At 45.1% G+C, this 16,400-nt stretch overlaps 2 protein-coding genes across 3 annotated transcripts; one reads left to right on the top strand and one right to left on the bottom strand.

The window, feature by feature from the left end:
* The first annotated feature begins 389 nt into the window (after window positions 1-389).
* On the top strand, window positions 390-7,540 carry DVL2 (dishevelled segment polarity protein 2). Of its 2 annotated transcripts, none has more exons than XM_074311742.1 (15): window positions 390-950; window positions 2,513-2,582; window positions 2,928-3,073; window positions 3,214-3,320; window positions 3,500-3,635; window positions 3,744-3,834; window positions 4,020-4,089; window positions 4,232-4,371; window positions 4,459-4,535; window positions 4,803-4,870; window positions 5,072-5,200; window positions 5,440-5,538; window positions 5,626-5,805; window positions 6,267-6,485; window positions 6,618-7,540. In XM_074311742.1, exons 1-15 carry the CDS (start codon window positions 754-756, stop codon window positions 7,046-7,048), a joined length of 2,160 nt encoding a protein of 719 aa, XP_074167843.1. In that variant the 5' UTR covers window positions 390-753; the 3' UTR covers window positions 7,049-7,540. The 2 variants fall into 2 exon arrangements, with proteins under 2 accessions (XP_074167843.1, XP_074167842.1); XM_074311741.1 differs by having other exon boundaries at window positions 392-950; window positions 5,407-5,538.
* Window positions 7,541-7,623: 83 nt separating this feature from the next.
* On the bottom strand, window positions 7,624-15,503 carry ACADVL (acyl-CoA dehydrogenase very long chain). The gene is made up of 20 exons (XM_074311743.1): window positions 15,299-15,503; window positions 15,029-15,095; window positions 14,637-14,690; window positions 14,453-14,525; window positions 14,287-14,351; window positions 13,281-13,415; window positions 12,407-12,551; window positions 11,893-12,022; window positions 11,626-11,751; window positions 11,005-11,203; window positions 10,262-10,366; window positions 9,379-9,465; window positions 9,162-9,224; window positions 8,909-9,010; window positions 8,725-8,822; window positions 8,568-8,640; window positions 8,397-8,469; window positions 8,225-8,297; window positions 8,067-8,142; window positions 7,624-7,983 (listed from the first exon to the last, which is right to left on the bottom strand). The coding sequence occupies exons 1-20, from the start codon at window positions 15,358-15,360 to the stop codon at window positions 7,843-7,845; spliced, it is 1,947 nt and encodes a 648-aa protein (XP_074167844.1). The 5' UTR covers window positions 15,361-15,503; the 3' UTR covers window positions 7,624-7,842.
* Window positions 15,504-16,400: the final 897 nt, after the last annotated feature.

Genomic DNA, 16,400 nt, shown 5'->3' with positions numbered 1-16,400 from the left:
CTTTCCTTCTTCGAAGGTCTGATGTAGAAGCCAAGGGAAAGCAGTGCTAGATTATCATATTCCCCTTACCCCCTATTCCCAATACTGAGAGCTAAACTGTTTGCTGCTCTATACAATGAAAGGACCCAGCTGCTCCGGTTTCCAGGTTTACACGTTCGCATATAGTTCTTTGGACCATAAGTAGGAAAGTCTCTAGCAGCTGGCTTTCAGCGAGGGTCTCTACTCGGCAGAGAGGAGGGGGAACAGGACGATAAGGATATATGAAGACAGAAGTACAAGAGGGTTGGTGGTCGCAAAAATGTGCGTTGTCTTAATCCTTGGATTTTAGTGGGAGTGGGGGTTAATTTTAGGGGCGGGACTTTTGACTGGGGATTGGGAGATTGAAGGTGAGGAAAGAAACAGCACCGTGGGTAGGCAGATTCTGGGGAGTCCTCACGTGATTAGGGAACCGAGAAGCCGGAAGTGAGGCGCACCGTGTCACGTGAGGCGGCGGCAGTGGGAAGTGTGTGGCGTGAGGCTGGGTTGGAGGGCGAAGAGCCGGGAGGGCGTTCACTTTGAAGGTGTAAGTACTGCTGGTGTGGGGTGTGGAGGAGAGCGAGTCTGGGCTCCGCCCCCTCCTCCCTTCACCTAGTATGCTTGGGTTCGGTTGGCTAGGCCAGGCGCTTGTATGCGCAAGCGCGGCGGCATAGGCTGCTGGGCTCGGTCTGGTGGGAGAGGGGAGCATCAAGGCGGGGAGGGCGACGCGGACGGACCATGGCGGGCAGCAGCGCCGCTGGACTTAGCGGGGCCGGGGAGACTAAGGTGATTTACCATCTGGACGAAGAGGAAACTCCGTACCTAGTCAAGATCCCGGTCCCGGCCGAGCGCATCACCTTGGGAGACTTTAAGAGCGTCCTGCAGCGCCCCGCCGGGGCCAAATACTACTTCAAGTCAATGGACCAGGATTTCGGGTGAGCGCGGGGCCCAGGGCCCGCCCGAGCGGCCGGGAGGCGTGGCGGCGGTGGTGGCGCGGGGTCCGAGGGGCCACTGCCTTACCCTGGCGGGACGATCCAAGCCTTTGAACTCATCTCAGTTTTCCGCTTTGTTATAACTGGAGATAGATGGCACTTGGGCTCCAAGAACTTTGGGAGGGTAGGTCGAGAAATAATACAGCGTGTCCCAAAAGTCTTAGTGTCTTTTTGAACGATCTTAAAATTAAACCTGATTTTACTGATGAGTAAACTGAGGCACTGAGAGATTGATTTTGTCCAGTTACACAATTAAATATCAGAGCCAGAAATAGAACCCAGATCGCTAGACTTGAGCTAGTTTTCTCTCCACACTGACTTCCAATGTGATGTTTGCAGTACTTTTCTTACACCTATTGTCAAGATCCATCGAGGTAAACTATTACTTTGATGAGGATTTCCTGGACTGTACTAGGGTGAAGGCTAGGGAATGTCTCTTTATTCTAATAAGAGTCTTGATAAAGCAAATCCCGGAGAGAAAATAGTCAAAGTGAATTAATTTGGGCCTCAGTTTAGTATTAAACTGAAAGGCAAGTTATGGAGAATATACAGTTAGGGGCCAATGTCAGTTTGATCACCGAAGAGTTACATGGTCATAAAGGCCTGGATCAAAGTCGAAGGATTAAGAAATTTGAACGTTGTAGGATTAATGGGTCTTCCTCTCTTTTCGTTGTTTAGTACCTTGTGCTGGCGAAACCACAAAGAGGGAGAGTTGTCATTCCTTTGGAGTTTGGGATCCAATGAGGTGTGGTCTCCCATACTGTTGGGAGAGACACAGTCCCACTCTTGGCTGTTATGATGGGGTACTCACCTACACACAGGCAGAAAACCCAAGTGTAGATGGCATTGATTTGAAAGGATTTCTAGATATTGGGGGGAGGGGGGGGGGGAAGGAAAACATTCACTGCCTGAACACAGCTTAAAGACACAAGTGCCTGTAAGATAATGGTGGAATGAAAGATGGGGATTACTGAGATCCGTTAGGACTCCCATTGGAAGAGATTAGGAAATTAGGGAGAGTTGGGGATTTGGAAAATAGAGGGACATATATCAGCAAAGGTTTGGTGTCTGCCAGAAGGGGCAAAAGAAAGGATTAATATTTATCTAACTGGGATGGATAGATCAAGTCTTGTGGTAGGGCAAATACAGTTTAATGAGGTTGAGTGAGCTTGGGTGGATGACTCTTGAAGATTAAGCTAAAGAGTTTCAAGTAGACACAAAAAAACATTTAGAATTACCAAGTTCCTAATTTTGGTTGAGAAGAAAAGTAAAAGGACATAGGAAGAATTCCTGGGGGGAGGAAGAGGATTCTCCTACCTAGTAATAGTCAGCTGGTCTGTTGTCAAATTGAGGGATTGGAGAAGAGAAATAACCTCTTTAAAAGGCCCCATCTCCCCATCCAGTTAGGAGAGTTTCAGAAAGAAGGCTGACACATTCAAAAACAGAACCTTTGAAATGGTAATGTTTTATCTAGCCCTATTAACTCTATTCCCATTTCCTTACAGGGTGGTGAAGGAAGAGATTTCAGATGACAATGCCAGATTGCCCTGTTTCAATGGGAGAGTTGTCTCTTGGGTATGATAGCTTAGGTTGTGGGGGGACCCTTCAACATTACTAACCCCTCTAGTTTCCTTAAAAGGAATAACTGATTAGCTGCCTGTACCCCTGCCTAGGGGCTTTCCCTTTTCCTAGTCCCCTTCCCCAAAATAATTTAGTCCCATAAATCCTAATTTAATCATTCTGTGGGTCTCTTGGGATTCTCTTGTTATGGTTTCCAGATTTTATTTTTCCATCTTGGGTTCCTTTCCAGATTTTCCTTGGCTTCAATCCCCCTCTTCCTCCCATTTATTTCCCCACCAGAATTTTTACTCTGTTCTTACCTTTCTTTAATTTTTTGATCCTTGTTCCCCATATCTGTAGCTTGTGTCCTCAGATAGCTCACAGCCAGAGAATAACCCCCCAGCCTCTGAACCTCGGCCAGAACCCTCATCTCCACCCCCGCCACTACCTCCTCTGCCTCCTGAGAGGACTAGTGGCATAGGAGATTCAAGGCCTCCATCATTCCAGTGAGTCCTGGGGAGTCTTGTTGGTGATGGGAGTGGGAAGAAAAGGGAGAACGTCAGATTCTGGGGCTAGTTGATAAGCATTACTTTTAAGAACAATCCTATCACCATTACATCTTTCCCCGACCCCATTCCTTTTCTAGCCCTAATGTATCTAGCAGCCGAGAGAACCTGGAGCCTGAGACAGAAACAGAGTCAGTGATATCACTGAGACGGGAGCGGTCCAGACGGAGAGAGAGCATCGATCATGGTGAGGGCAATAGCACTCCTAAATTCTGAAAAAACGTGGCGGGGTTTATGTAGTCTGAACATGTGAATCCCCAAAGGGATAGGAGCAATGAAAGGCAGAGAACAAACCAGGGACATAGGAAACTAGATTTGGATCTCCTGGAGCACAAATCCAGCCGCTAAAACCCTTTATCTGACTAGGTGGGAGCCATCGACCTAGTGGTTCTTCCCGCCTGGAGCGGCACCTGGCTGGTTATGAGAGCTCCTCTACTCTCCTAACTAGTGAGCTAGAGAATACCAGCCTGGGAGATTCAGATGAAGATGATACTATGAGCAGGTATGGCTTATATCTTTTCCTAATCTGACTTCACACTTCTTGCTTTCCTACTCAGCTTACTGTTTCCATTAGACTCCTGATCTTTTTTGCCCACATTATCCTTATTAGGTTTAGTAGCTCCACAGAGCAGAGCAGTGCTTCCCGACTCCTAAAGAGACACCGTCGGAGGAGAAAACAACGACCACCTCGACTGGAGAGGGTGATGTGGCCAGGCACCTCTGAGGGAGTCTCTGAGGGAAACTAATGGGTAGAATTGGGAAATGGAAAAACTGGGTCTGCATAAGTTTTGATTGAAATAGAGATGATGGGAATAAGGTTTATAGAGGTGGTTAGTTAGAAAAGGGAATAAAAAACTTCATTGTCCTTACTTTCTCTCCACTACAGACCTCATCCTTCAGCAGTGTAACGGATTCCACCATGTCTCTCAACATCATCACAGTTACTCTCAACATGGGTATGGGGGCAATTGGAAGTCTGGGATTCTAGAATGGGAGGAGGTTGGGATTGCTGGGATTTTAGTAGCTATTTAGTGGGATTTGTTCATCTGAGTCTCTAGAGGATGGGGAATCAAACTGCCAAACAAAATGCCTCCACAGAGAAGTACAATTTCCTGGGCATCTCCATTGTGGGCCAAAGCAATGAACGTGGCGATGGCGGCATCTACATTGGCTCTATCATGAAGGGTGGTGCTGTGGCTGCAGATGGGCGAATTGAACCAGGGGACATGCTACTGCAGGTGTGCATAGTAGCACAGGTTTTCCCCCCTTCCTTGGGGCCCTTAGCTGCCTTCTCACCTTTATTCTCTCACACTCCCCCCCCCCAGGTGAATGACATGAACTTTGAAAACATGAGTAATGATGATGCTGTACGGGTGCTGAGAGAGATTGTGCACAAGCCTGGGTGAGGCTAAGAACCAATCTCTCATTGTTTGTAGTCTTCTCAGCTCTTTTCTTATGGTTTCTCTCTTACTCTGGCTCCCTTCTACCCACCTGACCTTTCTTTCACTTGCCCACTTTATTTCTGCTCCCTCCTTCCATATCTTATTCCCTTGAAACCTTCCTTTTCTTTCTGTATCTTTTGTTCTAATTTCCTATCCTAGCATGTCTCTCAACTGTCCCATCTTATATTGTCTTTCCATGAGACTGACCAAGTCCTCTTCTCTTACAGCCCCATTGTGTTAACAGTGGCCAAGTGTTGGGATCCCTCACCTCAGGCTTACTTCACACTCCCTAGAAGTGAGTGATCTCTTTTTTGGAAGGAGAGAGCATAAAATCTAGTGGCTTAGGGAAACAGGGAGAATCTTGGGTCTTTAAAGAGAAAGGAGGCTGAGGAATTGTAGGGAGTATATATACCCATAGAGGTGGATCAAATGCCTCTGGAAAGTGAAGTGATCTAATTCTGCTCTTTTGTTATTTTCTTTCTTTTCTTTCTCTCAGATGAGCCAATCCAGCCTATTGACCCTGCTGCCTGGGTCTCTCATTCAGCAGCACTCACTGGTGCCTTCCCTACCTACCCAGGCTCTTCTTCCATGAGCACCATAACTTCAGGCTCCTCCCTGCCTGACGGTAAGGCCTTATTTAGTGATATTGTCTTTCCCCACAGGGGAAGCCAAAGTCCTGACTCCAGAACTCTCAGAAGGATGGAATGGCCATTGGCTTAGCCAAGGCCACGCCATGTCTTTCTGACTCATTTCCTCAGTTTATTCTCTTCTTCTTGGGACACATAAGTACAGTCCCTGTCCTCAGCATGCATATTTCCCCCCCCCCCCCAGGCTGTGAAGGACGAAGCCTTTCTATACACACAGACATGGCATCTGTGACCAAGGCCATGGCAGCCCCTGACTCTGGGTTGGAGGTCCGAGACCGAATGTGGCTCAAGATAACTATCCCTAATGCTTTTCTGGGTAAGGAGGACTAACAAGAAGGGAGGACTGAAGCTGGTATCCATGTTGCCCTTTATGATATTCTTTCTGCATCCTTGTCTATAACAGGTTCAGATGTAGTGGACTGGCTTTACCATCATGTAGAAGGGTTCCCTGAGCGGCGTGAGGCAAGGAAATATGCCAGTGGATTGCTCAAAGCAGGCCTCATCCGGCATACTGTCAACAAGATCACCTTTTCTGAACAGTGTTACTATGTCTTCGGGGACCTCAGTGGGGGATGTGAAAGCTGTAAGACATTTCCTCCTTTTCTATTACTTCCTGACCTGGGAATGTTCAATCCTCCCTGATTGAGCATTCCTGCCTCAACATTTGTCTCTCAAAAACCATAAGCCTCACTTGGGGTTGGGGGCAGATAAACAATGTAAAGGACAAATAGAATGTTGGACACAGAGGCTTAAGTTCGAATCCTCGCTCTGCAATTCCAAACTTGTCTGACCATGGGTAAATTACTAAGCCAGTTTCCTTGTTTTTTAGAAGTAAGATCCTTTCTAGTTCTCAATCTTATGAAAATCGATTCTTTTCCTGTTGGAGGGAAAGTCCTTAAGAAAGTTGGATTGGCACAACAATCTTCCTCCCTTGGTCCCAAACCACCCCAGTTCTAAGATGCCCTTGAAAAAACAGCTTTAGTAGCTCAGAGGCTGAAGATCTTAAGATTCTTGAAACCCAGAATGTTCTCTCCTTCCCTTCAGACCTTGTGAATCTGTCTCTGAACGATAATGATGGATCAAGTGGAGCTTCTGACCAGGACACATTGGCTCCCCTGCCTGGGGCCACACCCTGGCCCCTGCTGCCTACTTTCTCCTACCAGTACCCAGCCCCACATCCCTACAGCCCCCAGCCTCCCCCTTACCATGAGCTCTCATCCTACAGCTATGGAGGGGGCAGTGCCGGAAGCCAGCATAGTGAAGGTGAGTTACACATTGAGTGGGCTTGGAGTGACTGGAGAGAGTTGGTTACTTACAACAAGTGTAAATGGGACTAGAAGGGAACATTACAGTGCTTCTGTGGATGTTCTAAATCTTTCCATCCCCTCTTCTCAGGAAGCCGGAGCAGTGGGTCTACTAGAAGTGATGGGGGAATAGGACGGACGGGGAGACCTGAAGATCGGGGTCCAGAGTCCAAGTCAGGCAGTGGCAGTGAATCAGAACCATCAAGTCGTGGTGGCAGCCTCCACTGGGGTGGGGATTCCAGTGATACCACTCTTCCTCCACCCAGGGGACTAGGTGGGGGTAGCAGCAGCCTTCGTTCCCACCCTAATCTCCATCCCTATGGGCCACCCTCTGGTGTGACCCTACCATACAATCCCATGATGGTGGTTATGATGCCTCCCCCACCACCTCCAGCAGTTCAGCCTCCTGGGGCACCTCCTGTGCGTGACCTGGGCTCTGTACCGCCTGAGCTAACTGCCAGCCGCCAGAGCTTCCATTTAGCCATGGGCAACCCTAGTGAGTTTTTTGTGGATGTTATGTAGAACTTTTTCTATCACTTGGAGTTTTTTATACTATCTCTGTCTTGATTTTAATTTCTACCTTGTGAGTAAGCCTTTCTCACATTCTGTAGCCAAGACTTACTTTTGCCACTGGACACCATTGGATCCTATGTGATTTTTTTTGGTGACAACCCAGCCAAGGAGTTACCACCATCAGTAGTGCCTGATCTGACCCTCTTTTATAGGGTAACAGGAAATTTTATATAATAAACTTTGGGCGGGGGGGAGATACATTTTTCTTATACTTTTTGATACTTTAAAAGGATATTTTTCTCATGAAGTAGCCCTGTAACAATCCTTCCTTGTCTTTACCCAAATAGTTGGGGGAGTAAAAAAGGATTGGGATGTTGTGGGGACTCTATTCCCACCTGCCTTTAGAATTCAAGAGTCCCAAACAAGGGTTCTATAGCTGCCTATATTGCTATTTATTTTAGACTTTTGTGTATAAAACCCTAAATAAAGCAATAGAGGGAACTTCCTGTTGACTGGTTATATTCTTGGCAAGAACAGATCTCTAGCTCCAAGAAAGGAGATTTGGAGAGACATCTCCCACAAGATTTTCCAGGTTCAAAATATTTACTTTTTTTGTGGAGGAAAAATCCATTTCAAGGTAGAAATAAGATTTTGAAGTCCCTCCCCAGTAAGAGAAGATAAACAGGCCTGACTCTTTCAGGTTCCTCAAAGCCATCCCTTCTCTCTTTTAAGGACCTGAGAACCTTGGCTTTGACCAAAGAAAAGGCACATATGGGGTAGTATTAGAAAGAGTTTAAGAATGCTCAGAAGCCAAGGGGGTTATTGGTAACTACACCTCCCTTTTCCACCATTGCCTGAGAGATGCCCTTAAAGTTTCGAAAGAGCTGGTGCTGTTGGGGGTCTGACTGCAGGCTGGCCATAGTTTCCCGAATCCGGGCTGCTGCCTAGAAGAAAACATAGGGATGAAGAAAGGAGGATTACTTACTCCTTCCCTAACTTCAGTTGTCTTGAAACATTCAGCCCTCACCTCTATACACCAGGTGTCACAGAGCATCTTCTCATGTTGGGCTGTGGGATGGCCTTCACTCAGAGATCGGGAGGCCCTGGTGTGTGAGAGAGTTGGTAAGAAAAGAAGAATTAGGCCTATTTTACACCATGCTCCCAACCTGGCTAGCCTCTTCTTACCTTGAAAGTACCACCACCATAGCATAGAGGTCAATGGCACTGTCTGCCAATCGATGCAGGAGGAATTGCTCGTCTGGAGAGGAGATAAATAGAGGAAGTCTCTTTATGAAAAGATAAAGGTGATTTGAGGGGAATATTTGTGGTGTCTTATTGACAATCTCTTCTTACTTACTGACAATCTCTTTCTTGAATTTTATCAACTTGGCCTCTACTACTGTGGCAAATTGTTCTAGAGCTCCCACTGCCTAGAGGAGAAAGAAAGACATAATGGGGTGAGAAGAGTCCATACATACTCCCAAATTCCCTACCACAATCATTTCTCTATCTTAAGTCCTTTACTCACCAACTCACCACTCCGACTCAGATCTGGGTGGACAATCCCGCTCAAACTCAGGCCACTGCCTAGACCTGCCCGACTGGAGGAGGGATACTGTTAAGCCAACTTACGTCTCAAATCTCTAGCCTCCCCTATTCCCTTCATCTGAGCCCAACCTCCTTACCGCCTGAATTGCTTTCCTGCCTCTCCTAGTAGAAGGCCAGCATTTCCAAAAGGATTTTTCAGAGCCTTACCAAGACCACTGAGTTCCTTTCCTTTGTCCTGTTTGAGGTGGAGGTGGAAATAGAGTAACAAGACCCTACAATCATACTATTCCACTATCTCTCCCCAGTTGTTCCCTATCTCACCATACAGCCCTGAAGGGCTACAAACAGCCTCAGAATGTCATTTGTTCCTTCAAAGATCCGGAAGATACGAAGATCTCGAAGTACCTTTTCCACACCTGGTTCCTAGAGACAAGACAAGGGACAGTATCAGAAGGCCAGACTATTTCCTCCCACCTCTAGAATCAACTCGGAATTTGTCCAAAATCAGGGCCTGGTCATGGCTTCATTCCATCTCCACCCATAGACCCTTATGGGAAGAGTTGGGGATATCCACCTTCATAAAGCCCATGCCACCCATGATCTGGATACACTCATCTGTCACTGTCCATGCTGCTTCCTAGGGATAGAGAGAGGACAGAGGTAAGGTCAGTCAGTTATGATGCCCTACCCAGGCTTGCTCACCCACCCTACATATCCATCTTAGCCCATACATTTAGTAGATCCTTTCCCCCTTGCTTACATTGTTCAACCTGCACATCTCAGGGCCTTACCGAGCCAAAGATTTTACTGATGGCTGCTTCTATCTGGAAGTCCTTAAATCCCTGGTCCATGTTGGAGCTTATCATGTAAGCCATAGACTGAGACAATAGGGTTGGAGGTAGGAGAGAAAAGACTAGATTCATCTCTGAAATTTCCCAAACAAAACATACTCCCCTCAAAAAAAAAAAAACCACAAACACAAAAAACCCCACAAACATTAAAGTTTTTCCCATGTCTTGGGACAAACCAAATTATAATTCCAAGGGGTAGGAGGCAATTTTGAACCCATGTAAATTAGCATACCAGGGCTCATTGAGAGTTGTACTTGGCTTCCAACGAAAACCAAGTGTCTAATGAAAAGCACACCCCTGCTTTTCTAACCCTGAAGAGGGTCACAGGACCACCATCTCGTTGGTCTGCACATCAGAATAACCAGAATACAAGTTTATAGAATCAGGGTCTCACCATTTCAAAACCCCCTCAAATTCTTTTCCATAGATTTCCAAAGAGGGAGGGGATCCATTAAGGACAATCTCACATTTACCTTTAACTTTTCTATCCTCAGCTAATTAAATTCTAATTCTTGGCATACTGAAGGATGCTGGTCCCAAGTTATGGTTCTCAAATTTTTGTTCTCATTTTTCCATTAAAAATGATTGAGGATCTCTTCAAAGAGTTGTTTATGTGAGTTATCTATATGGAGGCTTACCATATTTAAAATAAAAACTAATTTTGAATTTGTAGAACTTCTGAAAAGGTTTCAGAGACCCTCAAGATTCTCTGGACCACACTTTGAGAACCACTGGTCTATGGGGTAGCTGACACCATTAGCTCAGTGTCCCAGGAACATAGGAGAGTAGTAGATACCCTTAAATCTTTGAGGGAAAGCCTCACCTCAGTCACATACTGCAGTACTGCCATCCGAGCTAGCTTCTCCTGGATCAATCCAAAGTTATGGATTTTGTCCCCGAATTGGATGCGATTGGCAGCATGATCTACCTGAAGTAAAGATATGATACACTAGAATCCCAGAGATCAATTACATATACATACCCAAGAACATTATTCTTTGACCCAAATCTCACCCTAACTTTTCTTTGGACCTGTCTACTTTTATTCCTCTAAATGAAAGGATTAAAGGATGAGATCTTATGAACAGGCAAAAAGTCTCTCATTAAGGAGGTCAAGCTACACGGAGACATTTGGTGGCACAGTGGATAGAATACTGGACCTGAAGTCAGGAAGACCTGAATTCAAATCTAATCTCAGATATTCATTAGCTTTGTGATTTCAGGTAAGTCAGTAACCTCTGTCTGCTTCAGTTTCCTTAAATGTAAAATGCAGATAATAGAATCTATCTCTCTGGGTTCTTGTGAGGATCAAATGAGATATTTGTAAAAGTCTTAGCACACTGACTGAGCTATGATTAATACTATATAAATGGGTAGTATTTTCCTTTCCCCTTCATGTTAAAAGTTGCAGTTGGAGAATCATACAAGAAAGCTAGAGCTGATTCCAAGGACTTGGGCCCTTAAGGCAAGGAAGAATTGGGAGTACAGGATTGTCAGGAAGATCTATTCAAGTTACGCCTGAAAGGAACATTTTGACTGGCAGATCACAGATATCAGGAGACTTACTGCTTTGGCAATGATGCTCTTCATGGTGCCAGCAAGAGCAGCAGCCATACCAAACCTTCCATTATTGAGGATATGCATTGCAACCTTGAAGCCACCTCCAACTTCCCCCAGCACATTCTCTGCAGGCACCTGCACCCCATCAAAGTACACCTCTGCTGTGTTAGAAGCCTTGATTCCCATCTTCTTTTCACCAGGCCCACTAGTACAGAATGGGAAAATGGGAAGTGACCGATTAGAAAAGGCAACTTGTAGGGATAAAGATATATATATATATATATATATATATATATATATATATATATATATATATATATATATATATATATATATATATATATATAAGCTATTTGTATAAAAATCCCTTGTATAAAAACTCTAATTCCCAGAATCAGACTAGTAATGGGACTGGGTAAGCAACTAAGATAGGATTTGTTCTCAACATATTGATAGCTCCAGCCTGCCTACCCTTTTGACTTAATATTGTGCTAAAACTATAATTTCTAGCATGCTTGAAAAGAGAAATTGACCTTGGGTTCCCAGGTATTATATTTTCCCAACCTTGTCCTTTTACCCCTCTCCTTTGCTTCCCCCAACTCCTGCCCCCATTCTACACACACTCACTTAGTGACTCCTCCAAAGCTCCTTTCTACCACAAAAGCTGTGATCTTTTCTTTCACTGCTCCACTGGATGCATCCTTTACTGGTGTCTTGGCAAATACTGTGAAGATCTCTGCCAGACCCCCATTACTGTGGAAGGGTGAGGAAGCACAGAATCAGGCTAAAGGGAGGCGAGGGAGAGGGAGAGGCTCCAAGGGGCAAGGAGTCAGATAGAACATAACAAGGGGAACAGCAATATGGGGCCCAGCAGAACAGGATGAGGTTAATCACCTGATCCAAAGCTTGCTGCCATTTAGGGTAAAGTACTTCCCACAGGAGCTGGGCACAGCTGTAGTTCGAATGGAAGCTGCATCAGATCCACTTGAGGGTTCTGTTAGACAAAAAGCTGCCAAGTTCTCGCCTGTCAGGGAGAAGAGAGGTCATTATGGAAAAGAGAACTATGCAACCCTATTCTAAATCCCAATATGCTTTTAGTCCTCAGTCCCAACCCCTCAATAATTCCCTCATTAGGCCCCTCATCTTCTCACAAACACTTCAGTTCATCCTAGCAGTCATTGACAGTTTTTAGCATTACCCCAAAACTGCCAATAGTCCCATATACCTCCTATCTACCTAGAGCTCTTCCTCCAGTAATATCTAACCTTTGACTTTTTAAAATCGCACTGACCCCCCCCCTCCTCCATGATGAGTCCCTGACTATTTGTGAGAACTAGCTAGCTCTGAGGAAGGCTATTAAAATATTCCAGCTGAACAAATTTTGAACCCTTCTGTTGGTCTCACCTACCAGATGCCAGTTTAGGGAGATATTTCTTCTTCTGGACATCAGTGCCAAAGAGCAGAATACCTTTGAAACCGATGGACTGATGGGCCCCCAGAACAATGCCCACAGCAAGGTCATGCATCCCCACAATCTCCACAAGGCGGGCATACTGGGTAGGAAAGAGACTGGGCCTTACCTTAACTGGCTGGGGCAATAACCAAAGATTTTATGTCCTGTCCCCTCAACCCAGGGTAGCCAGGAAGGGAACACAATGCAGAGAGCCACAAATGGTAGGTTGAAGATGAATGTGATTTGGCTCATATGTATTTAAAATAAGTTTGAGGGATGAGAAGGAGAAAGATGAGGTTTCTGAAAAATGTCTCATTCTAGATCTAGAGACTTGGGGACACCTGGAGTGGATTGGGGAAAGAGACCTCAAGTCCTTCCCAGCTCAAAACCTATAATCCTATAATCTTAGATGAAACAGAAAAAGGACTGAGTTTCCAGACTAAGACTTAGTTTATGGAAAAGAAGACAGGTTTAAAGTACTGAGAAGAGCAGAGGGAAGGGCGGCTAGGGTAAACACCTCTTCCCTCTGCTTCAGTTTTTGCAATACTGGACCATTTCCTGGGATCATGGTCTTTATTAACCACCTTTTTCCAGTGTCTTGTCTTGGGGTAAAATTAGCTTAGGCCTCACAAAACCCCTTCTCAAAGAGAGTCTCTTCCCTTTGGACAGAAAAGCTGTTTGTAATTCTGTATGGTAGTCTCTAGAAGCATAAGAGAGAAGAATCTAAAGGGTATGAATAGTTATAGAAGGTAATATAGAGATATGGAGGAGTAAAGGAATGGGAGGCTCTGACTTAAAGGTGGATCAAGGATGAAGTAGAAAGTCTTACCTGGGTATTACAAAGGCCCACACCTCCCAGCTCAGAGGGCACTTGGAGTCCAAAGGCTCCTAATTCTTTTAGTCCCTGCATGGTAGAATCCTCCACCTTTTCTAGGCTGTCATTCTTGGCAGGATCATTTACCTCCTAGATACAAGAGAGAAAAACACAAGATCACAAAATCTCAAACACTGGAGAAGGCTCAGAAGCCATCTAGGACAGACTTGTATACTAGAATCCTCAACAATATTCCTGGCATACATAATATGTTGACTTATACAGCAAGCTGTATAAATATTTTCCCTACCCCCTCTGCTATTTATAGAAATGTTTATGTTGATGCTTATCAAGTTTACCATAATGACAAATTAAAGACAGCCATTATGTGTTTCCTTGCAATTCAAAGAGATCTCTTCTAGAAGTTAACCATCCTTATTTCCTTCAATTATATTTACATGACATGATTTCCTGTGCCTTTAAAACCCCTCCTCCCCTCCCCATCCCCTAATCTTCTGGTTATACTTTAGCTTGTCCTTGCCAAAACACAGTGCCTAGAACCAAACACTAAATTTCATATATGGACTGACATGGAGCAGAGCAGGGCTTCCACGAGTCTGGATGTTATATTTCCTATTCTATAATCATATTTGGTTTTGGTCATTAATATTTCCATACTTAGCTACTGAACTTGTAGCTGACTAAATCCCTCAGAGCTTTTTTTACACAAACTGTTGCTAACCATAGTTCCTTCATCCTATCCTCATGAAGCTAACTCTGAATCTGTTGGATGTAACAATTTTCTTTATTAAATGACATTTTACATTTAGTCTCTCTCTAGTCTGTTGAGAACTTTTTGGATGCTCATTTTGTTATCCAATGTTAACTGTATCTCTCTGATTCAGCTTATCCACAAATTTGGGAAGCACTCAATCTCTATCTCTGTGTAAACATGATAGCATTTACCCTCCCCTCAACTGACCCAACCACCAATCTAGCCACCCCCATCCACAACTCTCACCTCAAAGAATCGAGACACAGGCCCCACCAACTCTTTCAGGAACTGCATCTGCTCCTCATTCAGCACTATAAAGATCAGGGGAGGGGGGAGTCAGTTATATTGGACAGCATCCTAAGAAAGCTGACCTCTTCCTCTTCCCACCTCCTATTAGAGGAATACAGTCTACCTGAAGGATATGGAAACACCTGCTCTGTAGTAAGTTCTCCTTTAAACATCCCTACAGCAAATGACTTGGACTCCTAGGACAAGAAAAAGGGGGAATGTAGGGAAGTTAAATGAAAGAAAGGGAAAGATTCCCCTAATACTAACCCCACTCCCCCCACATCACTCAACTCAGGTGTGGTACCTACCATCTCATTTTGGGTATCTTTGTCCTTTGCTGAGGCTGTTTTGTCCAGTACCACCTATGGAGAAGGGAAGGATGAATAAAATACTGGTAGCTTCAGGATAGGAATGGGGGAGGAAAAAGGGGATATAAGGAAACCTTCTAATTCTAGAGCTGTGTCCTTAGAAGAGTTAAAAGATTAAAGGGTTCCAAAAGCAAAAAGAAGAGTTTCTAAGAAGGGATGGGTGGGGCAAGGTAGATTCTGTAACCTTTCCCCTAATTTCTCCCATGACCTTTCCCCCAATTTCAGGGCCATAGACAGGAGCAGGTGACTCAGAACAGTTTGAACCCAGCAGGCAGCCAGGGGGAGCCCCCAGCTTCTCACCCAGCCTCGTCCAACACACCCTCCAAGCTTACCTCTGTGGCCTTGTTGGCGTAGTTATGAGCAGTCTTCAAGCCCCCAAATGAACACCAGCTCTGGGGCCTAGGCAAGGGGGCAAGGGGATTAGTTTTGAGATCCCTTTACCCTATCTCCCCCCAAATTCCCAGCTGCCACTCTTGTCCCATGCTAACTCTTCCTCCTTCCCCTTCCCTGTACTCCCCAGAACGAGTAGCCCCGAGAATGTTAGACGGAGAAGACTTCCTGCCTTTTGGTTGTTCAGACTCCCCTTATCCTCCATCACACACCTGGCCCTCCCTTGTCTCAGCAGCTGGAACCCCACTTTCTGGACCATTCTTGCAGTCTGCATCTTGTACTCCGGCTCGGTGCCTCCTGCCCGGCCTGTTCCTCCCAAACGCACCTCCTCTCTTGACTCTGACCTTCCACTTCTCCTCCCCCCCTCCTGCTAGATGGATTTGCCCAGCCCCTGCCCTGCCCTACCCCTGACTCATCACCCATAATACAACTAGGAGAAGTAGGTGGAGCTTATTGCACTCATGGCATGCTGGGAGATGTGGTTCTTAGGTCCTTTTCCTCATTCCCCTGGGGTTTCCTTGCCTTAACAATGGATTCAAGTGTAACCCTTGGTCTTCTCTCAGTTTTCCATTAAGGCCCAGATCTATGTCTTATAAGAACAGGAGAAAATGAGATGTAATAGGGAGAGATGGACACTGCAAAGTAGGTAAAAAGCTAAAATTAGAGAGATGTAGTTGAGATTGGAGAGAGGACATTCTAGATGTCCTAAAGTAAATCTAGGCTTAGCTTGTCCTAGAGGCTTGGCCAGATGTCCTTTTGTATTCAGTCTCTTCTCTTGACAGAATCCAAGACACAATTCACATCCAAGACTGACGTACACACAAAAATACAAATATGATGGGAATCAGTTGAATTTTAAGTGTCTCTCTGTGCCTGCTCCATGTATCTCCTTTTCATACACATACCCCTTTAGACATAAGGTCCTATGACTTTGATTTGAAATTTAAAACTGAAATTAAAAACTTACGGTGTCATTTTAGCACTGCTACTATAAAAGCTCTGGACGCACCATTTTTGGGACTAGTAAGGTCTTAGGACCCCTCTCTTCCCATGGTTGGGAATTAGAGATGAAACTGAGAAGCCTGTCAATAACTAGCAATATCCATCCTCACTGAGCAACCCCGATTTTTTCCCAGTCCTAAATTAATGTCTTTCCTGAGTCTAATTGGAATCCTTTTTTCTGTAGTTACTATATTCTGTAGTGACTATATTCTGTAGTCATTCCTTGTTCTTTGACTGTCTCTTCCGGAGAGGACCCTTGTCCTCTACCTTACTTTTCCCCATTAAGCGGGACATCCATAATGTCACAAATAT

The sequence above is a fragment of the Sminthopsis crassicaudata genome, chromosome 4, assembly GCF_048593235.1.
Source record: "Sminthopsis crassicaudata isolate SCR6 chromosome 4, ASM4859323v1, whole genome shotgun sequence".
In the NCBI taxonomy this organism is placed as follows: domain Eukaryota; kingdom Metazoa; phylum Chordata; class Mammalia; order Dasyuromorphia; family Dasyuridae; genus Sminthopsis; species Sminthopsis crassicaudata.
The sequence above is the reverse complement of the archived record's forward strand: the minus strand, read 5'-3'. Positions and strand labels throughout refer to the sequence as shown.

Excerpts from the sequence above, each read along its gene's own strand:
- DVL2 (XM_074311741.1), top strand. The coding sequence starts at position 754 with ATGGCGGGCAGCAGCGCCGCTGGACTTAGCGGGGCCGGGGAGACTAAG. Across the intron at positions 951-2,512 it reads TCAATGGACCAGGATTTCGG|GGTGGTGAAGGAAGAGATTT; the intron begins GTGAGCGCGGGG and ends ATTTCCTTACAG. Across the intron at positions 4,871-5,071 it reads TTACTTCACACTCCCTAGAA|ATGAGCCAATCCAGCCTATT; the intron begins GTGAGTGATCTC and ends TCTTTCTCTCAG.
- ACADVL (XM_074311743.1), bottom strand. The coding sequence starts at position 15,360 with ATGCAGACTGCAAGAATGGTCCAGAAAGTGGGGTTCCAGCTGCTGAGA. Across the intron at positions 9,225-9,378 it reads TCAGTAAAATCTTTGGCTCG|GAAGCAGCATGGACAGTGAC; the intron begins GTAAGGCCCTGA and ends CTCTATCCCTAG. Across the intron at positions 8,298-8,396 it reads ATTCAAGAAAGAGATTGTCA|ACGAGCAATTCCTCCTGCAT; the intron begins GTAAGTAAGAAG and ends TCTCCTCTCCAG.